Consider the following 16,017-nt stretch of genomic DNA (forward strand, 5'->3'; position numbering starts at 1 on the left):
ATCTACACTTTCATCTTCAGAATTTTTATTAAGTTCAGGAACACAAATATCACTCAAAGGCAAGCAAAACACATCGCATATATCATTTCTAGTAACAACAAATTCTTTACCAGTAACGATGGTAAACATGCAGCTACCAGCATTGAAGTTTTCAACAAGCCAAGGTAGCATTTGACAATTAAGAGTTTTCAATTTAAGATGTAATAAACCTCCAAAACCAATTTCTTCAACAGCCTGTTTTTGCACAGGACTAAAGTTCTACAGCAATATTTCCAATGAATAGGGTCTACATCTTGCAATGATTCTTCTTTGCTCCCTAAATAGAAAAAAAAAAATGTAACTAAAACAATATAAAATAAAAACAAAATATAATTAAAAATGTAATAAAAAAAATATGTATACTTACATAAAAGATTCAGAATCAGATTCAGAAAGCATTTCATAATCAGAATCTTCCACTGTATTAGCTTTCTTAGGTACAATTTTGGCCTTCTTAGGAACTATTTTGGCCTTCTCAGACTCTGGTTTGTCACTCTCAGGAATTTTCCCAGCCTTTTTAGATACAGCTTTGCTCTTCTCAGGAGCTATCTGTGTCTTTTTTGGTATTGGTTTAGGCTTAGCAGGCTCTTTAGGCTTTCCTTTTCCTTTTGTAGGCTTTTTATAACGATAACCACCTATTGAACCACCTGTATTTAATTATTAAAGTAATATAAATACAAATTCAGAAATTACTCATGGAAAAATATAGAATAATGTGCACAAATGACACTTTTAAATGCATAAAGTGACCCTTTTAACAGCACAAAGTAACCGTTTTAACATCACAAAGTGACCCTTTTAACATCACAAAGTGGCCCTTTTAATAGTATAAAGTGACCCTTTTAACAGCATAAAGTGACCCTTTTATATGAAAAAGTTATTCATTTAACAACATACACTGACTCTTTTCACAGCATAAAGCGACCCTTTTAACATCACAAAGTGACCCTTTTAACAGCATAAAGTGGCCTTTTTAACAGCATAAAGTGACCCTTTTGTATGCATAAAGTGACCCTTTTTTGCAAAAAGTGACCCTTTTAACTGAAAAAGTTAATCATTTAACAACATATAGTGACTCTTTTAACAGCATAAAGTCACCCTTTTAACACCATAAAATGAACATTGTCAAAACATATAAATGACACACATGTCTATTACTCAAACACAATGAGCAATGCATATATGCATGTTAATCAAACACAGATGCACAAACACAATGCGAATATACCTATTATACACATAATCTAACTAAAACATAAAACCTAAACAAATAATCAGTTTAATTAGCATTCTCTAACTAAAACCTAACATACAAAATTTAAACAATAATAAGCAAAATTTTGAATCAATTATATACAATGAACAATAAAATAAAGCAAAATTAAACATAATAACTTCATAATTCAAATTCAATTATCATAATATGCATAAAAAATCAACTGAAAACTATAAGAAATAACATGCACTAGTAATTCGACATATATAAGCGAAATTTCAATTGAAAAATTTGAAAAAATGATGAAAAATTTAAGTAAACACACCTTCTTCAGCATCTACAGCCTTCTTTGTAATCTTCTTCTTCTTCACCATTGCAGAATCAACACTACGAAAATCGAAAACAAAATCAAAATAAAAAAACCTAAAAATCGAAGAATCAAAACAATTTAAACTAACAAAAATCTCAAAAAAATAAGTAAACGAACCTGAATTAAGCAAATAACAACTTCACCAGTGAAAAAGAAGAAAGAAAAAGCTCGAAAATCAACAATGGAGGACATAGAAAACGCTCGAAATCGCCAGTTACTTGCTTTTTAGAGAGAGAAAAACGAAGAGAGAGAAAGCTATAGTGAATGAATGAAGAGAGAAAAGTTCTATTTCTTTCTTTATTTTGGCAATCATTAGGAAGCACGTGCCAAACCCACTAAATTGGCAGTTGATGCTTGTCCAAAAATTCCGCCATTCATTAAATTAATGAACACCGTTTTTTTTTTTAAAATTTGTGTTTAATTAAATACTTCAGTGCATCTGCAGAATTTTTATTTTTATTTTTTTCACTTTGATAAAATATATATATATATATAGGGGAGGGATCATGTGAGAACCCACCCCTTAGGTGAGAACCCTCTTAAAATAAGAACCAATCTTACATCATCAATTTTGAGATTATGGATGGCTGAGATTAATTATCACTTTCCCATGCATTTTCTTGGGAACACGCATTTCAGTCATTAGTACATGTTTTTTACTTTTTTTTCCTTATTTTCTGCATTGAAACACCGATTTATGTACTATAAAACCAAGAGATTAAGCCATTGAAGAGAGAGAAAATGGAAAATCTGGTTTCATTTTAATTTAGCCATTGAAGAGAGAGAAATGAAGGCAGATTTCAAATGAAAATTTCTCTCTCATAAAGAAAGCTTTTGAAGCGATTTTTTTTTTAATTTGATTATTTTTTTGTGTAGAATAAGCATACAAAATTTCATAATTTTTGGAGTTCGTTTGATATTTTTTTGGGTAGAATTTTCGAAGTAGTGCAAAAAAGGAGCAAATCTGGAAAGACGGATTTCAAATGAAGATTTCTCTCTCATAAAAAACCCTTTTGAAGCGATTTTTTTTTTTTTTGAATCTGCTTATTTTTTTTGTGTAGAATAAGCATACAAAATTTCTGAATTTTTGGAGTTCGTTTGATATTTTCTTGGTAGAATTTTCGAAGTAGTGCAAAAAAAGAGCAAATCTGTATGTGGTACAATAGTTGAAAATTCTGGAACGACATATTTAAAATTCGAAAATAGGGGCATATCATGTAATTGGAACACTAGTTCTTATATATGGAACAATATATAATATTTATGGGACAATAATTCATATTTCTGGAACAATATAAATTGTATTGACAATAACGGGCATATCATCCAATTGGAACAGTATTAAGACATATTTAAAATTCGAAAATAGGGGCATATCATGTAATTGGAACACTAGTTCTTATATATGGAACAATATATAATATTTATGGGACAATAATTCATATTTCTGGAACAATATAAATTGTATTGACAATAACGAGCATATCATCCAATTGGAACAGTATTAATTACTTATTTTATTGTATTAAAAGAATAATTTTGAGATGTTATTATTGTTTCAAAAAGACTTGTCGCTGTTTCAATTAAAAAATGTAATGTTACATTGAATTGTGTTGTCAACGTTAAGTTAAAATGTAGTTGAAGTGTACGTTAATGATGTTTCATAAAATATATTTAGTGTTTCAATTTATAATATTAATGTTTCATATATATTATTGCTTGTTTCATATAGTTGGGTTATATATGAACTAGGTTTACTGTGATTTCTTATACCTTATTGATGTTTAAAAAAACATACCTTATGTTTCATTTTATACTACTTATGTTCCATAAAATATATGTATTGTTTCATATACTAATGATATTGTTTTATACATAATATAATATTTCATTCGGATATTATTTATATTGTTCCAGAAATATGAACTATTGTTGCATAAAACAATATCATTAGTATATGAAATAATACATATATTTTATGGAACATTAGTAGTATAAAATGAAACATAAGGTATGTTTTTTGAAACATCAATAAAGTATAAGAAATCACAGTAAACCTAGTTCATATAGAGCCCAACTATATGAAACAAGCAATAATATATATGAAACATTAATATTATAAATTAAAACACTTGATATATTTTACGAAACATCATTAACGTACACCAACTACACATAATGGATGGCTGAGATTAATTATCACTTTCCCATGCATTTTCTTGGGAACACGCATTTCAGTCATTGGTACATGCTTTTTAATTTTCTTGGGAACACGCATTTCAGTCATTGGTACATTTCACACATATGGTATGGAATAATGTATAATATTTATGGGACAATAGTTCATATTTCTGGAACAATATAAATAATATTCGAATGAAATATTATATGAAACATCAATGATTTTTACGTATAAAACAATATCATTAGTATATGAAACAATACATATATTTTATGGAACATAAGTAGTATAAAATGAAACATAAGGTTTGTTTTTTGAAACATCAATAAGGTATAAGAAATCACAGTAAACTTAGTTCATATAGAGCCCAACTATATGAAACAAGCAATAATATATATGAAACATTAATATTATAAATTAAAACACTTGATATATTTTACAAAACATCATTAACGTACACCAACTACACTTAATGGATGGCTGAGATTAATTATCAATTTCCCATGCATTTTCTTGGGAACACGCATTTCAGTCATTGGTACATGCTTTTTAATTTTCTTGGGAACATGCATTTCAGTCATTGATACATTTCACACATATGGTATGGAACAATGTATAATATTTATGAGACAATAGTTCAAATTTCTGGAACAATATAAATAATATTCGAATAAAATATTATATGAAATATCAATGATTTTTATGTATAAAATAATATCATTAGTATATGAAACAACACATATATATTATGGAACATAAGCACTATAAAATGAAACATAAGGTATATTTTTTGAAACATCAGATAAGGTATAAGAAATCACAGTACACCTAGTTCATATAAAGCCCAACTGTATGAAACAAACAATAATATATATGAAACATTAATATTATAAATTGAAACACTTGATATATTTTACGAAACATCATTAACGACGTACACTTCAACTACATTTTAACGTAACGTGTTTCAATGCAATAAATAATAAAAAGCATGTAATAATGACAACTTTTGGCAAATTTTGTGTCCCAATGCACAAAAATTAAAAAAAAAATACAAACAATCATTACAATTAATGAAGGTGGCCCACGTGAATTCCCACTAATGAAACAATAAATCTGAACCATTCATCTAATAAAAATGAATGGTGTTAGATGAGTTCTCATTTTAAAATAGTTCTCACCTAAGTCATGGGTTCTCACATGATCCCATATATATATATATATATATATATATATATATATATATATTATTTCTTTAATGAGCACAAAAAAGACATAGAAATCTTATCAAATGGCATCCAGAAATAGCAAATATAGTAGGAGTCCAGGATACTGTCAACGGGCATGCTAAAGATAACAAAACATCAATTGTGGATAGCCAACAAAACTTAAATAGTAGTATTTAGAAACTATCGTCAGTCGTCACCCGTGACATCGATCTGATACTTATTTAATTGTGGATTCTCAACAATTATCTGGAACAGTTCTTTTCTGAAGGTTCCTGAATCCTGCTAGATTACAGGAAACTAGACATGAGTGACCAGCCGCCATATTGCATATTCTACTCTTCTTAACGTGTTTATAGATAATGCAACTATACTAAATACTTTATCTTAAAACTCCCCCCCACCCCCTCTTTCTATCTCCTTAATATTTTCTTCTGTGTGTCTCTCTCTCTCTCTCCTCCAATGAGGTGTGCTACACGTTGGATTAGAGAGATATATCCCGCATGTTTACTCAAAAACTTATAAAATTAGCTGCTGACCTGTTTGGCTGAACAGTTTTAATAGCATCATTAAAGAGCTCAGTCAAATCAGACATTCAAGTATATGCACAATTACAGCTGAAATAACAGCTATTTTGCCCCTTTACATGCAAATTTGATCTGCTTCTTGCTTTCTGCTAGGGATCACAAAATCTACCTGCAAAAGAAATTATGATTAGTTCATTAAGCTTAAAATAAAACTCATCTCACTTTAAGGGGCACACAAGGCGATCTGTCAAATCATCAAATTAACATATACACAGGCAAAATGTATACAAGAAAACTAGTCCTATCTTATTCTTACCAATTAGATAAACAAAAATGCACACATTACCAGCACAACTGCACAATAAAAACTAATGCGTGTATAAACAGTTCTTAATTCATACCCCATTTGTTTCTTAACATTCAATGTCTAGCTTTGACTTTAATTTTTCTATTATATTACATCAACAAAAATTGTAAATATTATACTACAATCAAATTAATTACAAATGCAACTTTCAAAATCTTTTCATAAAGAAAAGACAAATATTTTAGCATGCAAGGTCCATTGCCACAAAGTCCACAATAGCATACACTATCTCAAATTCTAAACCAAACATATAAGCACTCCCAATAATACACCATCCTACATACCAACACAAATCTCTAAGAGGAAATAATTTGAATTGCCACTAATTAGCTTGAATTTGCAACTTAACTATTATGCACCTTCCAATTTACAAACTAACTATTAGACAAAAATTAAAACCAAAATTAACAAGGGAATAAGTAAATTGCAAGTTCACACAATGAATACACTTCAGTTTTGATGATACAGAAAAGTAAAAAAAAAAAAAATCAGTTGATAAAGCATGGGACGGAGTAGATAATACAGAAAACACACTTGACGGCAGGAAAAAAAAAAGTAATTCTAAAATGTCTTCTTGCTGACGATTTAGTTACATCAAATACCCTGTCAAGAAAGAGAAAGACAGCAAGATTCGTTCTACTAGAGAACGTTGCTTGCATGGACAAATATCATCTCCTTCAAATTAGATAAGTACAAACTACAAAGTACACCAATTGAAACTCGCCCCCTTCTCGAATAAACACAATATTATATTTGTTGTCGGAATCAAAAAATAATAACAATAAAAATAATGATTCCTGTTGTGGATGTGTCTAGGTTGATCCTAGCAGCCCGCTGTCACCCAAAAACATAATTTACAGATTGATAAATAAAAATAATAAAAGATTCACTACAGTATTATACCCATAAATTATTAGTTTGCCTGGTAGTATATTTTAAACTTCGTCAAATACTTAATATTCAGGAGCACCTTCATTTAATATTTATGTTAAATTCTAAGTCAGCCCAATTATATAAACGTACAATGAAACACGTAGATTCAGCTTTTTAAATTCCTAGGATGGAATAAATCACAATGGCAGTACAAGCATTGAGTATTGAGTATAAAATACAGGCACAAATGTCAACAAAGCCAATTTGTCGAAGGTATCAAAGCTAAACAGAGTCAAATGCTCCTATCTTCTTTTCTTTTTATTTTTCTTTGGCTAGGTAAAAGTCAAGGGTTGCAAATATGTGATCCACGATAGCAGAGGGATAGACTTAGTAACATAATTAAAGGTAAAATTGTTTGTGTGCTCCACTTAGCTAAAAATAAAAGGGATGTTTACGCCAACTCACTACAAAACATGAATAGCATGCACGTCCGCTTAAGCAGTTAATTCGAGCTACTATATAGCTGTAGAACTATATGCCAGCAGCCTATAATAAGAACCTAGAAAGACTATGGGCTAGGTCATATATTGATTTTATACTCAATTTCCTTCCACTACAATTAGGCAAATGGTACCACTCAGCAGAAGACATGCTCCAAATTTAAACACAAAGGAGTGCTTTCAGCCTTCTCATGTTTTCAAACCTTAAAATACTTTAAGATAACCGATTTACATGTTCATGACAAAGCACTACTGCCACATCATAAATAGCATCAGCATTACCAATACAGTAATCCCTTTCTTGTTAGCATGTTGAGTGACCAAACCTATTCCACAACAAATGTAATACTCAAATCATTTTGTTAACATGAGCCATTACCCTTCACACTTTTACAGGTCAAAATTATGTCCGAAGTAGTTTAATACCATGCCAATTTATTGACTGATTCATTCATCAAAAAATTACTGAAGTTACATCAGGTTTTGCCAAAATATGTATTGGAAGTTTGGAACATACAAATATGCCATAAAGATGTTTGAGCCTATATAGTTCACCTTAATTCTACAATTTAATTTAAATAGATAAGTTATAATTATTCAATGTCATATCCCAAAATTGTTTCAAAGTTATCTCTATGATTCGAGTATAAATCAAAACAAAAATGAGTGAAAATTTTATTAGCACCCTCAAAAATTTTAACAATTGACTTGTTATAAATAACAGTGACGAATTGAAATTCTAATAGAGTACTAGCGTTTCATTTGCTAGTACAATAACTATTTCACCCTCGTTAAAAGAGAAAAGGAGAGCATAAATTTCTTTTATATTGTTTATTTCAACAAAATTGTGTAAAAAGTATATACCGAGTAATTTTTATAAATTTCTATATATATATACTTCCTCCGTTCTGTTAATATTGCAACAAAAAGGAAATTACGCATCCCAAAACACATTTTATATGCTAAATATGAATAATTGTGTAAGTAAAAATTATAAAAACTTGATATTGTGAAAGTGTTTTATGAGACGAATCCAACAAGATCTCACTTGACTATATTTTGCTTAACGTATAACTCATATTATATGGTCAAACAAGAGTGATAAATAGTACAAAAAGTCCATTGTTGCACTATTAATAGAACGGAGGAAGTATATTATATATTGTGTATATAAAGAAATTTTATATTGTATTGAAAATTTAGGAATATGTACAAAACATCATACAGGACTATCATCAAGGACCAAGGGAGTGTATTTTGTGTGAGATAGATATGTTTCAAAGTGCCAATGTGATATAACCTTATCTTATTTTATTTTATCTTATTTAAATAAGCAATAGTTCTTGCAATGCAATAAGGTGAGTTAAACAAGGCTAACTAAACACTAATATTATACGGAGTATTGAATTATATATGTCAATCACGTAGACATTGTAATGGACCAGGCCCAAAGCCGCCAATTACCAAGTTCTACAAGAGAAGAGAAAAGAAGAAAACAGAGGATCAAGGCTGTCAAGAGTTAACCACCATAACAGCACAAAAGCAAAGGAAGGAGTTGGCAAACAAGGACAAAAACAGTTAAGCTTTGAAGGTAGCAGTACAGCAGCAAGTAGTGGAACCATGGCAAGCAGCATTGGTAGAGTATGGGCAATAGTAGTAGTAACAGCTAGTTGTGAACCTCCTTGTATATAAATTAAGAAGAGAGTAGTAGTGAAGGTTATGAAATTAGTCTATTTGAATTTTGAGAGTTGTATTTTAAAGATACTAACTTGGAGAGTTGTAGCCTCGAGCTACTTAGCTAATTCAATCAATCAATCTTGCTGTTGCCTATTTGTGTGTGTTGTTCATTGTTTACATCTGAATATTCCTGTGTGAGGGTGTAGTCTATTAGACACATGTTTAAGTGTTTAATCAACTAAATGGGTTCAAAAGCTTCAACATCAAGACCCTTATTCATGTCAGATAGTTACCGTATTGAGGCATAAAAGGAGGTTGGGCAGAAACCATTTTCCAGAAAAATTGATTCACCCAACTTCGTTGTTTGGTCGGTGAAGAGGTATTAATAATTTCTCTAGTTAAATTGTTTTCGAGATGGCAGAAGTTAGTTTCCTAGGTGGAAGTTGACACAAACAGACACAACCATAAATTAATTTAATAAAGCATAATTTTAATAAAGCATAATTGAGTCGGGTCAACTTGCTCATCAACATGGAGGACTGATATAGCCACTATTCAGTCAGTAAAGAGGCCTATGTTACAGAAGATCTTATTAACGGTTACGGAGCAAACTCAGAATTGCTGAACTCGTACACCAAGCAGGATGTGCAGAAGTTTAAACATAGTTTGGCCATAATTGAGTGCAGATAAAAAAATAAAATTAAAAAAAAAAAGCTTAAAGTGAGTTAAGAACCATAAACCTTTAGACTACAAGAATGTTTAAATTTTTCTCCTTACCATGAGGTAATTAACCAGAATAAAAATCCCCAGAAATACAGAAATATTTTTTTCCCTGAATATTACTCCTTGCCTTTACACCCAAAACTCCCACTATATAATGAGTTATTTGTAGTCTATATTAGGATGTCCTAGGAATTCTACTTACCTAAAACAATAACAAGAAGAAGAAGAAGAAGAAGAAGAAAAACAACTTTGGGGACTGCGCACAAACAGCTAAACATTGTATAATCCAGCATTAAAGAATCTTCAATTGTTAGTTGTAAATGGAACATATTGAATCCACCAATGTTCACTTGATTTAGCCGATTTGCCACATAAGAGACATTCCACATTATTTATTTAATTAATTAAATTTAATAACTTAATCCTACCTTTAAGTCCTGAAGTTCATTGATTTTAAATCTACTCCTAACAAGTACATTGCTAAAGCACACAACTGATTATCCTGGATGGAAGATCAAGTAGTATTAGGTATGAAGATAAATCTTAAAAAAAAAAAAAAAAAAAAAGGACCCAAAGTCCACCAAAATTCAAGGAAAAGGGGTAAAAACTCCAATCACACGATACAATAGAAAGGGACAAGGGCTGGGAACCACTCCATGAGCCTAAAGTAACGCTAAATGCACCTCTCAATTCAATAAAGATGCCAAAGAAAAATAAGGACCTCTAATCACCAAAGCCCTCACTGAACTCCCATAATAGCAAAGAAAGCAACCTACCACCAATTTTTTTCCCCTTGAAGCCTTCCAAATTTCATATGTAATAGCCCAGAATAGCAAATAGGACAGCTCAATGACATTAAACACTACCCAAGCTGAACAGTCTCGGCTACCAAAAAATCGCCACATGACAATTCCAAAAACAAATGTTTTATCCTTACTAGCAAGAAAAACCAGGCACACATTAGGAGATTAAAGACTCTTTGAATCACTGAACTAGCAAATAATCACAGCATTCACAAGTACTAAATTTCTCCAGATTTGTGACCCAAGCAAAAGCATTCCCCTGATATTATCCTGCCAAATGTTAAGTAAAAATAGGTGAAGATTATGAATTTGGAGCACTTTGTATCTTGTAAGTAGCTACGGATGAACAAATAAACGACCCCAAGGAATCAACCAACCACACCTTTAAACATACTCCATAAAATTTAGGAACAAAAGCTGAATACCATTTTGAAGAATGTACTAAGAACTAGTAGCTTTTTTCATATACTTTAGCAGAAGCCGGACCTGACTAGGGCATGATGGGTGAAAAGTGAAAACATTGGCATATTTCATCTGTGGTTAATAACTTAATACTCTAGACAACTATGAACACTAATCAATGCAGCGTACATCCAATGCACGCACAAGAGAATAGATTTTGCATATCTAAGAGAGTAAAAAGCACCTGAATGATCCAATGAAATGATGAGCTGACTTATTGTCACAATATCTCAGATACCTGAGCAGGAAAAATTGAACAATTATAGCATCCACAAGATAAAAATTGCGATAAAAGTGAATTAAAACCCATCACAGAATCAATAAATCTAATGATTAAAACAGCATTAGGAAAATAATCGTCATCCAGTTTTTACATCGTACTGATTTGTGTTTTTCTCTATAGAAAGAGGGGGAAATGAACTAACCTGTATAGGCATCTCAGCAATGATAAGATTACTGGCTTCTTCAATGCTCTTAAGAGTCACTACTTCACCCCCGACAACCATGTTAATCACAATCCCATCTGCAGCCACTTACACAATAAATAAAGCATGGTGTTTAATAACAATATAACATGAAAATCACGTAAAATTAAGTATAAAGCACCGGAAGCTAAACAAGCTGCCATCCGCCTCATATATATTTCCTGCAATCAAGAAATACGCCAGCATAATTATTCGCCAAAATAATGCAAATAAGGCAGGCATATATACTCAACAATTACTGTAAAGGAAATTTAAAAAAAAAAAAAAAAATTCACAAGATCAAAACATAATAAATACACAGACTAACAAGAATACTAGAGCCAGAACTCAATATACACTTCTATTTCAGAGACAAACAGATGCAGATAATAGAAAAGATGATGTGATGATGGGGCCAGCGAAATCCATATATATGCTCATTAACTGCCAAGGGAGTTGGGTACAGGGGATTAGGGCATAAAGAACCTAAGCTACGAACATTCAACAAGTGAAATAAGCTAAACAGTGTTAAAATACTAAGAAAAAGAAATTGAAAAATGTAATTCACTAATGTATAAATGTCATTAATACTCAAAATATAATCACACTTGGAATAAAAACACAATTTTCCCAGTCAAAATCAAGTTTCCGAACAATTGGGTAAGGTTGTATCAAGCTTAAAGCACAAGCACAAAACAATGCAGACTGCATCAAATTTCATAAAAGCAACATATCACCTTTTTTGCTGGCAACTCATAATTTATGAGAATACGAGCAGGAAGAGGAGATTCACTAGAAACAATAGGAAGACAAGCATCAGTCACAACTACCATATGAGACTTGAGCCCTTCCTCATCTTCATCCCCTACAGCACTTTGGTTCCACTTGACGACTGCATGACGGAAATTCTCAAGTATTTGTGCACGATCTGATTCAGCAAGATCACTATACTGCCAATAATTATAAAATAAAATCCATAAGTAGTTGCATTGAAAATCTGAAATCTTCTCCACATGCCCCCAAAATAATGCTATGAAACTGACTAGGAAAATGCCAGCAATATAGTGACATATGTCTAAACTAAATGAGATGCCTCTTCAATCCTCACTACTAGTAGCGCAGTTTTTAAACTGAGATGCAGAGTAACATTAGATAACCATTGTAGGGCGAATGTAAAACTAACTTGGTGAAACTGCATGAGGCTCTTAAAAGTTACACCTTTTTCGTAATTCCAAAACGAATGAGGAATGTCTAATGATCCTTGGAATGATAAGCTTTGTTCTACCCTTCTAACTTGGTCTTCCTAACTTATAGTCCGCCAGCTCTTAGTGAAAGTGGTGGAGAACAACAAAGCCTTAGTCCCAAAATGATTTGGGGTCAGCTAGCATGAATGTTCGTAGGGAACCCTACAATATAAAGCAGCCACATTTGAAAGGAAATAATAAAATTATTAAATAAATAAATAAATAAAATCAAGATATACCGCAGCACAACACATAGTTCCCTTTCCTAGGAAGATTGGCCCACAATCCAACCCAAAATCCACAATACATAAGAAAGAAGAAATGTACGAGGGAACTTGTCCAATCTATACTAAAGCATTTTAAAACATTTCTAAGAAAGTTCAAATGCTACCTGGCGGCATGGCACTCGCCTATATTCAGTAAGTTTCACAAATTAGAAACATGATGTGTACAATACTTGAACCCATGACCTCAAATTCTCAACAATAAATACATTCCTGATAAGGTATGTCATTTTTTTGTCTTTGATTTTCTTTCAAAACTAAATATAATGAGCAAGCAAGTGAGAGAGAGATGAGTGATTCACTAGAGAAGCCAGTAAAGTAACAGGTACGAGCCCACAAATGTTTTGTTACAAGGTCAGATTCGCAGAAGCTTAGAACCTGCCATCTAGGAATTGCAAAAGTGGTCTTAAGGCTTACTAAGTTAATAAATTGACATCAAAAGCACAAGATGAAGGGCAGCAACTTTGGCATATCTAAACTGAAAACATGCTTCTTCTTATACTATTTACTACAAGTGATCATCACTAAGAAGTTCATTTTGCTCGAGCAAGTTGTTATTGGCTGGAAATCTGGAATGCCATGAATTGACATGGCATTCTTCATTCATTCTAGAATCACAAATCACATATAACTCTCTTGATTTTTCAAAGGGAGAAAATGGTACCTTACCAAAGTATCATTTGTGATTGTCATGTCATCCCCACCTCTTCCCATCACCAAAATTAAGTGGAATAAATGAAGAAAACAAAGTGTCATCTACATGCAACTACAATTTTTTAACAGAGAAAGCACTATCTAGCACAAAGAAAACAAACCTCCCTTTCTAGCCCTCCCACGTTCCCCCCCCCCCCAGCCCTACCTACTCATGCTCTTAGCTCGACCAAAGGTCAAGAATGTGGTCCAGCAGAATACAAAAGTGATCTGTATCAAGTGATACATCAATTGCTTAGTAGTCCTTAACTCCTTCGCCACTACCTAGCACAAAGAAAACAAACTCCCTTTCTAGCCCTCCCGCCCCCCCCCCCCCAGCCCTACCTACTCATGCTCTTAGCTCAACCAAAGGTCAATAATGTGGTCCAGCGGAATACAAAAGTCATCTGTATCAAGTGATACATCAATTGCTTAGTAGTCCTTAACTCCTTCGCCACTACCATAGCTGGCTGAAATAGCTTAAAGGAAGAGCACAGCCTTCCCAAGGCTGAGATTGAGGGTTAAAGTCCCTCCTTCAACTCCTGGCTTCGCTTCTTAGTGGTAAGGAATGGAGTTGGCCGTAGGCAGCGGCGAGTAACGTGCATAAGCTTTAGAATTAAAGATAGGCAATGTGATTAAAGTGGAATTTAATAGGCTAAACTACAAAATCTAACATGTCATCGCATAAAAATCCAGCAATCAAACCCTAATCCTAAATTTTGTATCATAATTCATTCATTAAAAATTATCTTCCTAACAATAAAAAGAAACATAATCAAATTCAATGAGAAAATTCTAGAAAATTAAATTAGAAACAAAATAGAAAGGATTTGAAGTGGTACCAATGAGGAGAGAGAAATGTAAGGAAGAGATGAAACAGTTGAACAAACAGCATCAAGCTCATCACGAGAACTACAACACAGAACCATAGGAAGCCCCGATCTTCTTCCTACTACTCCAAGCAAATCAACCAATGTCTCCTGCAAATTACAACTATAAATCAACCTCAAATTCCAGAATTTAAGATATCATCGAAATTAGGGTTTCGAGATGTAAAATTGGGAAAGAGAAAGCGATTACCATTTTGAAAGGGAGGCGATCGACGGCGAGGTAGAAGTGGCGAGGTTGCCTTCAAAAAGGGAGAATTGCGGAGTTTCCGTTAAAGTAGAAGTGAAAATTAATTGGGAAAAATTGAGAGAGTGGTGAATTTACGTACCCGATTGTATACGACGGCGGTTGCGACGGTGACGAAGGGGTTTCTCCGGTGTCAGTCGCCATTTTGCGAAGTGTGATTGCCGGTAAACCGGAATAATGGCCTACTTATATACTCCGTGTCTTTAAGCTTTCTTCTAGGGAGCTGATTTTTGAGTAGGTCGGTGGGGGTCGGTACTCAATAGTGGGCGAGCTTATAGTGGATCGCTTTGTAAAGGGTTATCTGTAAAATTTAAGGCTCGGAAAATAACTTTATAGATTACCAACTTTTTATAATTATATAATTTTTAAGGAAAAATACAGTCATAAATATAGTTTTTCTTTATTTCCTTCATACAACAAGAAATTTATATTATTTCAAAAAAAAAAAAGCATATTACTTCGTATATATAGGAAGGGGAAAGTATGACTGGAAGGGAGAAGATCAATGAGAAGATATGTAAGGTTTTACCTTTGAGAAAATTGGTCCAAGTAGGATTGCTAGAGGCTTTGTGTTTTTTATATAGATTCGGCAAAAAACCGCTAACAGTGATAGCGGTTCTATACTTATTATAAAACCGCTTACGTCATTAGTGGTTCTTATATTAGGTTTTAACTTATGAAATTTTCTAATATAAGAACCTAATACAAGAACCGTTAAATACATTAGCGATTTTATAAGTATAAAACCGCTATCATCGTTAGCGGTTCTATGCAAAAACAAAAACGAAAAAATACAAACCTTCTATCAATTTTACGTGGACAATATTGTGGAAATAAGTGTAAATCGATGCAAATAGGGTATTAATTTACAATTCAACAATTTTTAGGGAAAATTTCCATTATTTTCATCCCTTTACCAACCAAACAATGAAAAATGAGAATATCATTTTATAGGATAATTTTGCAAAACAACTAAATTGAGCTGAAATGAATATTTTATGAGAAAGGGAAATTAGGAGCAGAGTTGAACTGAACTGATGGGAGCTAAACTGAAATTAAGTAAACGTGAAGAGACCCTCTGTTCACGTTTACTGAATTGAGCTAAACTGAACTGAACTTATTGGAGCTAAATTGAACTGAGTTGAGCTGAAATGAATATTTTATGAGAAAGGGAAATTAGGAGCAGAGTTGAACTGAACTAATTGGAGCTAAACTGAACTAAACTAAACTAAACTG

General features: G+C 32.3%; 2 protein-coding genes across 4 annotated transcripts; both read right to left on the bottom strand.

Moving 5' to 3' along the window:
* Window positions 1–53: 53 nt before the first annotated feature.
* LOC110682297 lies at window positions 54–3,473 on the bottom strand. Its single transcript, XM_021858606.1, has 3 exons — window positions 1,581–3,473; window positions 407–686; window positions 54–316 (listed from the first exon to the last, which is right to left on the bottom strand). The coding sequence occupies exons 1-3, from the start codon at window positions 1,627–1,629 to the stop codon at window positions 259–261; spliced, it is 387 nt and encodes a 128-aa protein (XP_021714298.1). The 5' UTR covers window positions 1,630–3,473; the 3' UTR covers window positions 54–258.
* Window positions 3,474–5,159: 1,686 nt separating this feature from the next.
* Window positions 5,160–15,089, bottom strand: LOC110682296 (ATP-dependent RNA helicase eIF4A-like). 3 transcript variants are annotated; one of them, XR_002503403.1, is made up of 9 exons: window positions 14,864–15,089; window positions 14,728–14,776; window positions 14,490–14,627; window positions 12,167–12,379; window positions 11,572–11,611; window positions 11,391–11,488; window positions 11,150–11,203; window positions 5,573–5,729; window positions 5,160–5,315 (listed from the first exon to the last, which is right to left on the bottom strand). XR_002503403.1 is itself a non-coding variant. In XM_021858604.1 (8 exons), exons 1-7 carry the CDS (start codon window positions 14,923–14,925, stop codon window positions 11,186–11,188), a joined length of 618 nt encoding a protein of 205 aa, XP_021714296.1. In that variant the 5' UTR covers window positions 14,926–15,089; the 3' UTR covers window positions 5,160–5,729; window positions 11,150–11,185. The 3 variants fall into 3 exon arrangements, 2 of the variants coding, with proteins under 2 accessions (XP_021714296.1, XP_021714297.1); XM_021858604.1 differs by having other exon boundaries at window positions 5,160–5,729; XM_021858605.1 differs by lacking the exons at window positions 5,160–5,315; window positions 5,573–5,729 and adding an exon at window positions 10,064–10,773.
* Window positions 15,090–16,017: the final 928 nt, after the last annotated feature.

This window comes from Chenopodium quinoa, unplaced genomic scaffold, assembly GCF_001683475.1.
Source record: "Chenopodium quinoa cultivar QQ74 unplaced genomic scaffold, ASM168347v1, whole genome shotgun sequence".
Taxonomy (NCBI): Eukaryota; Viridiplantae; Streptophyta; class Magnoliopsida; order Caryophyllales; family Amaranthaceae; genus Chenopodium; species Chenopodium quinoa.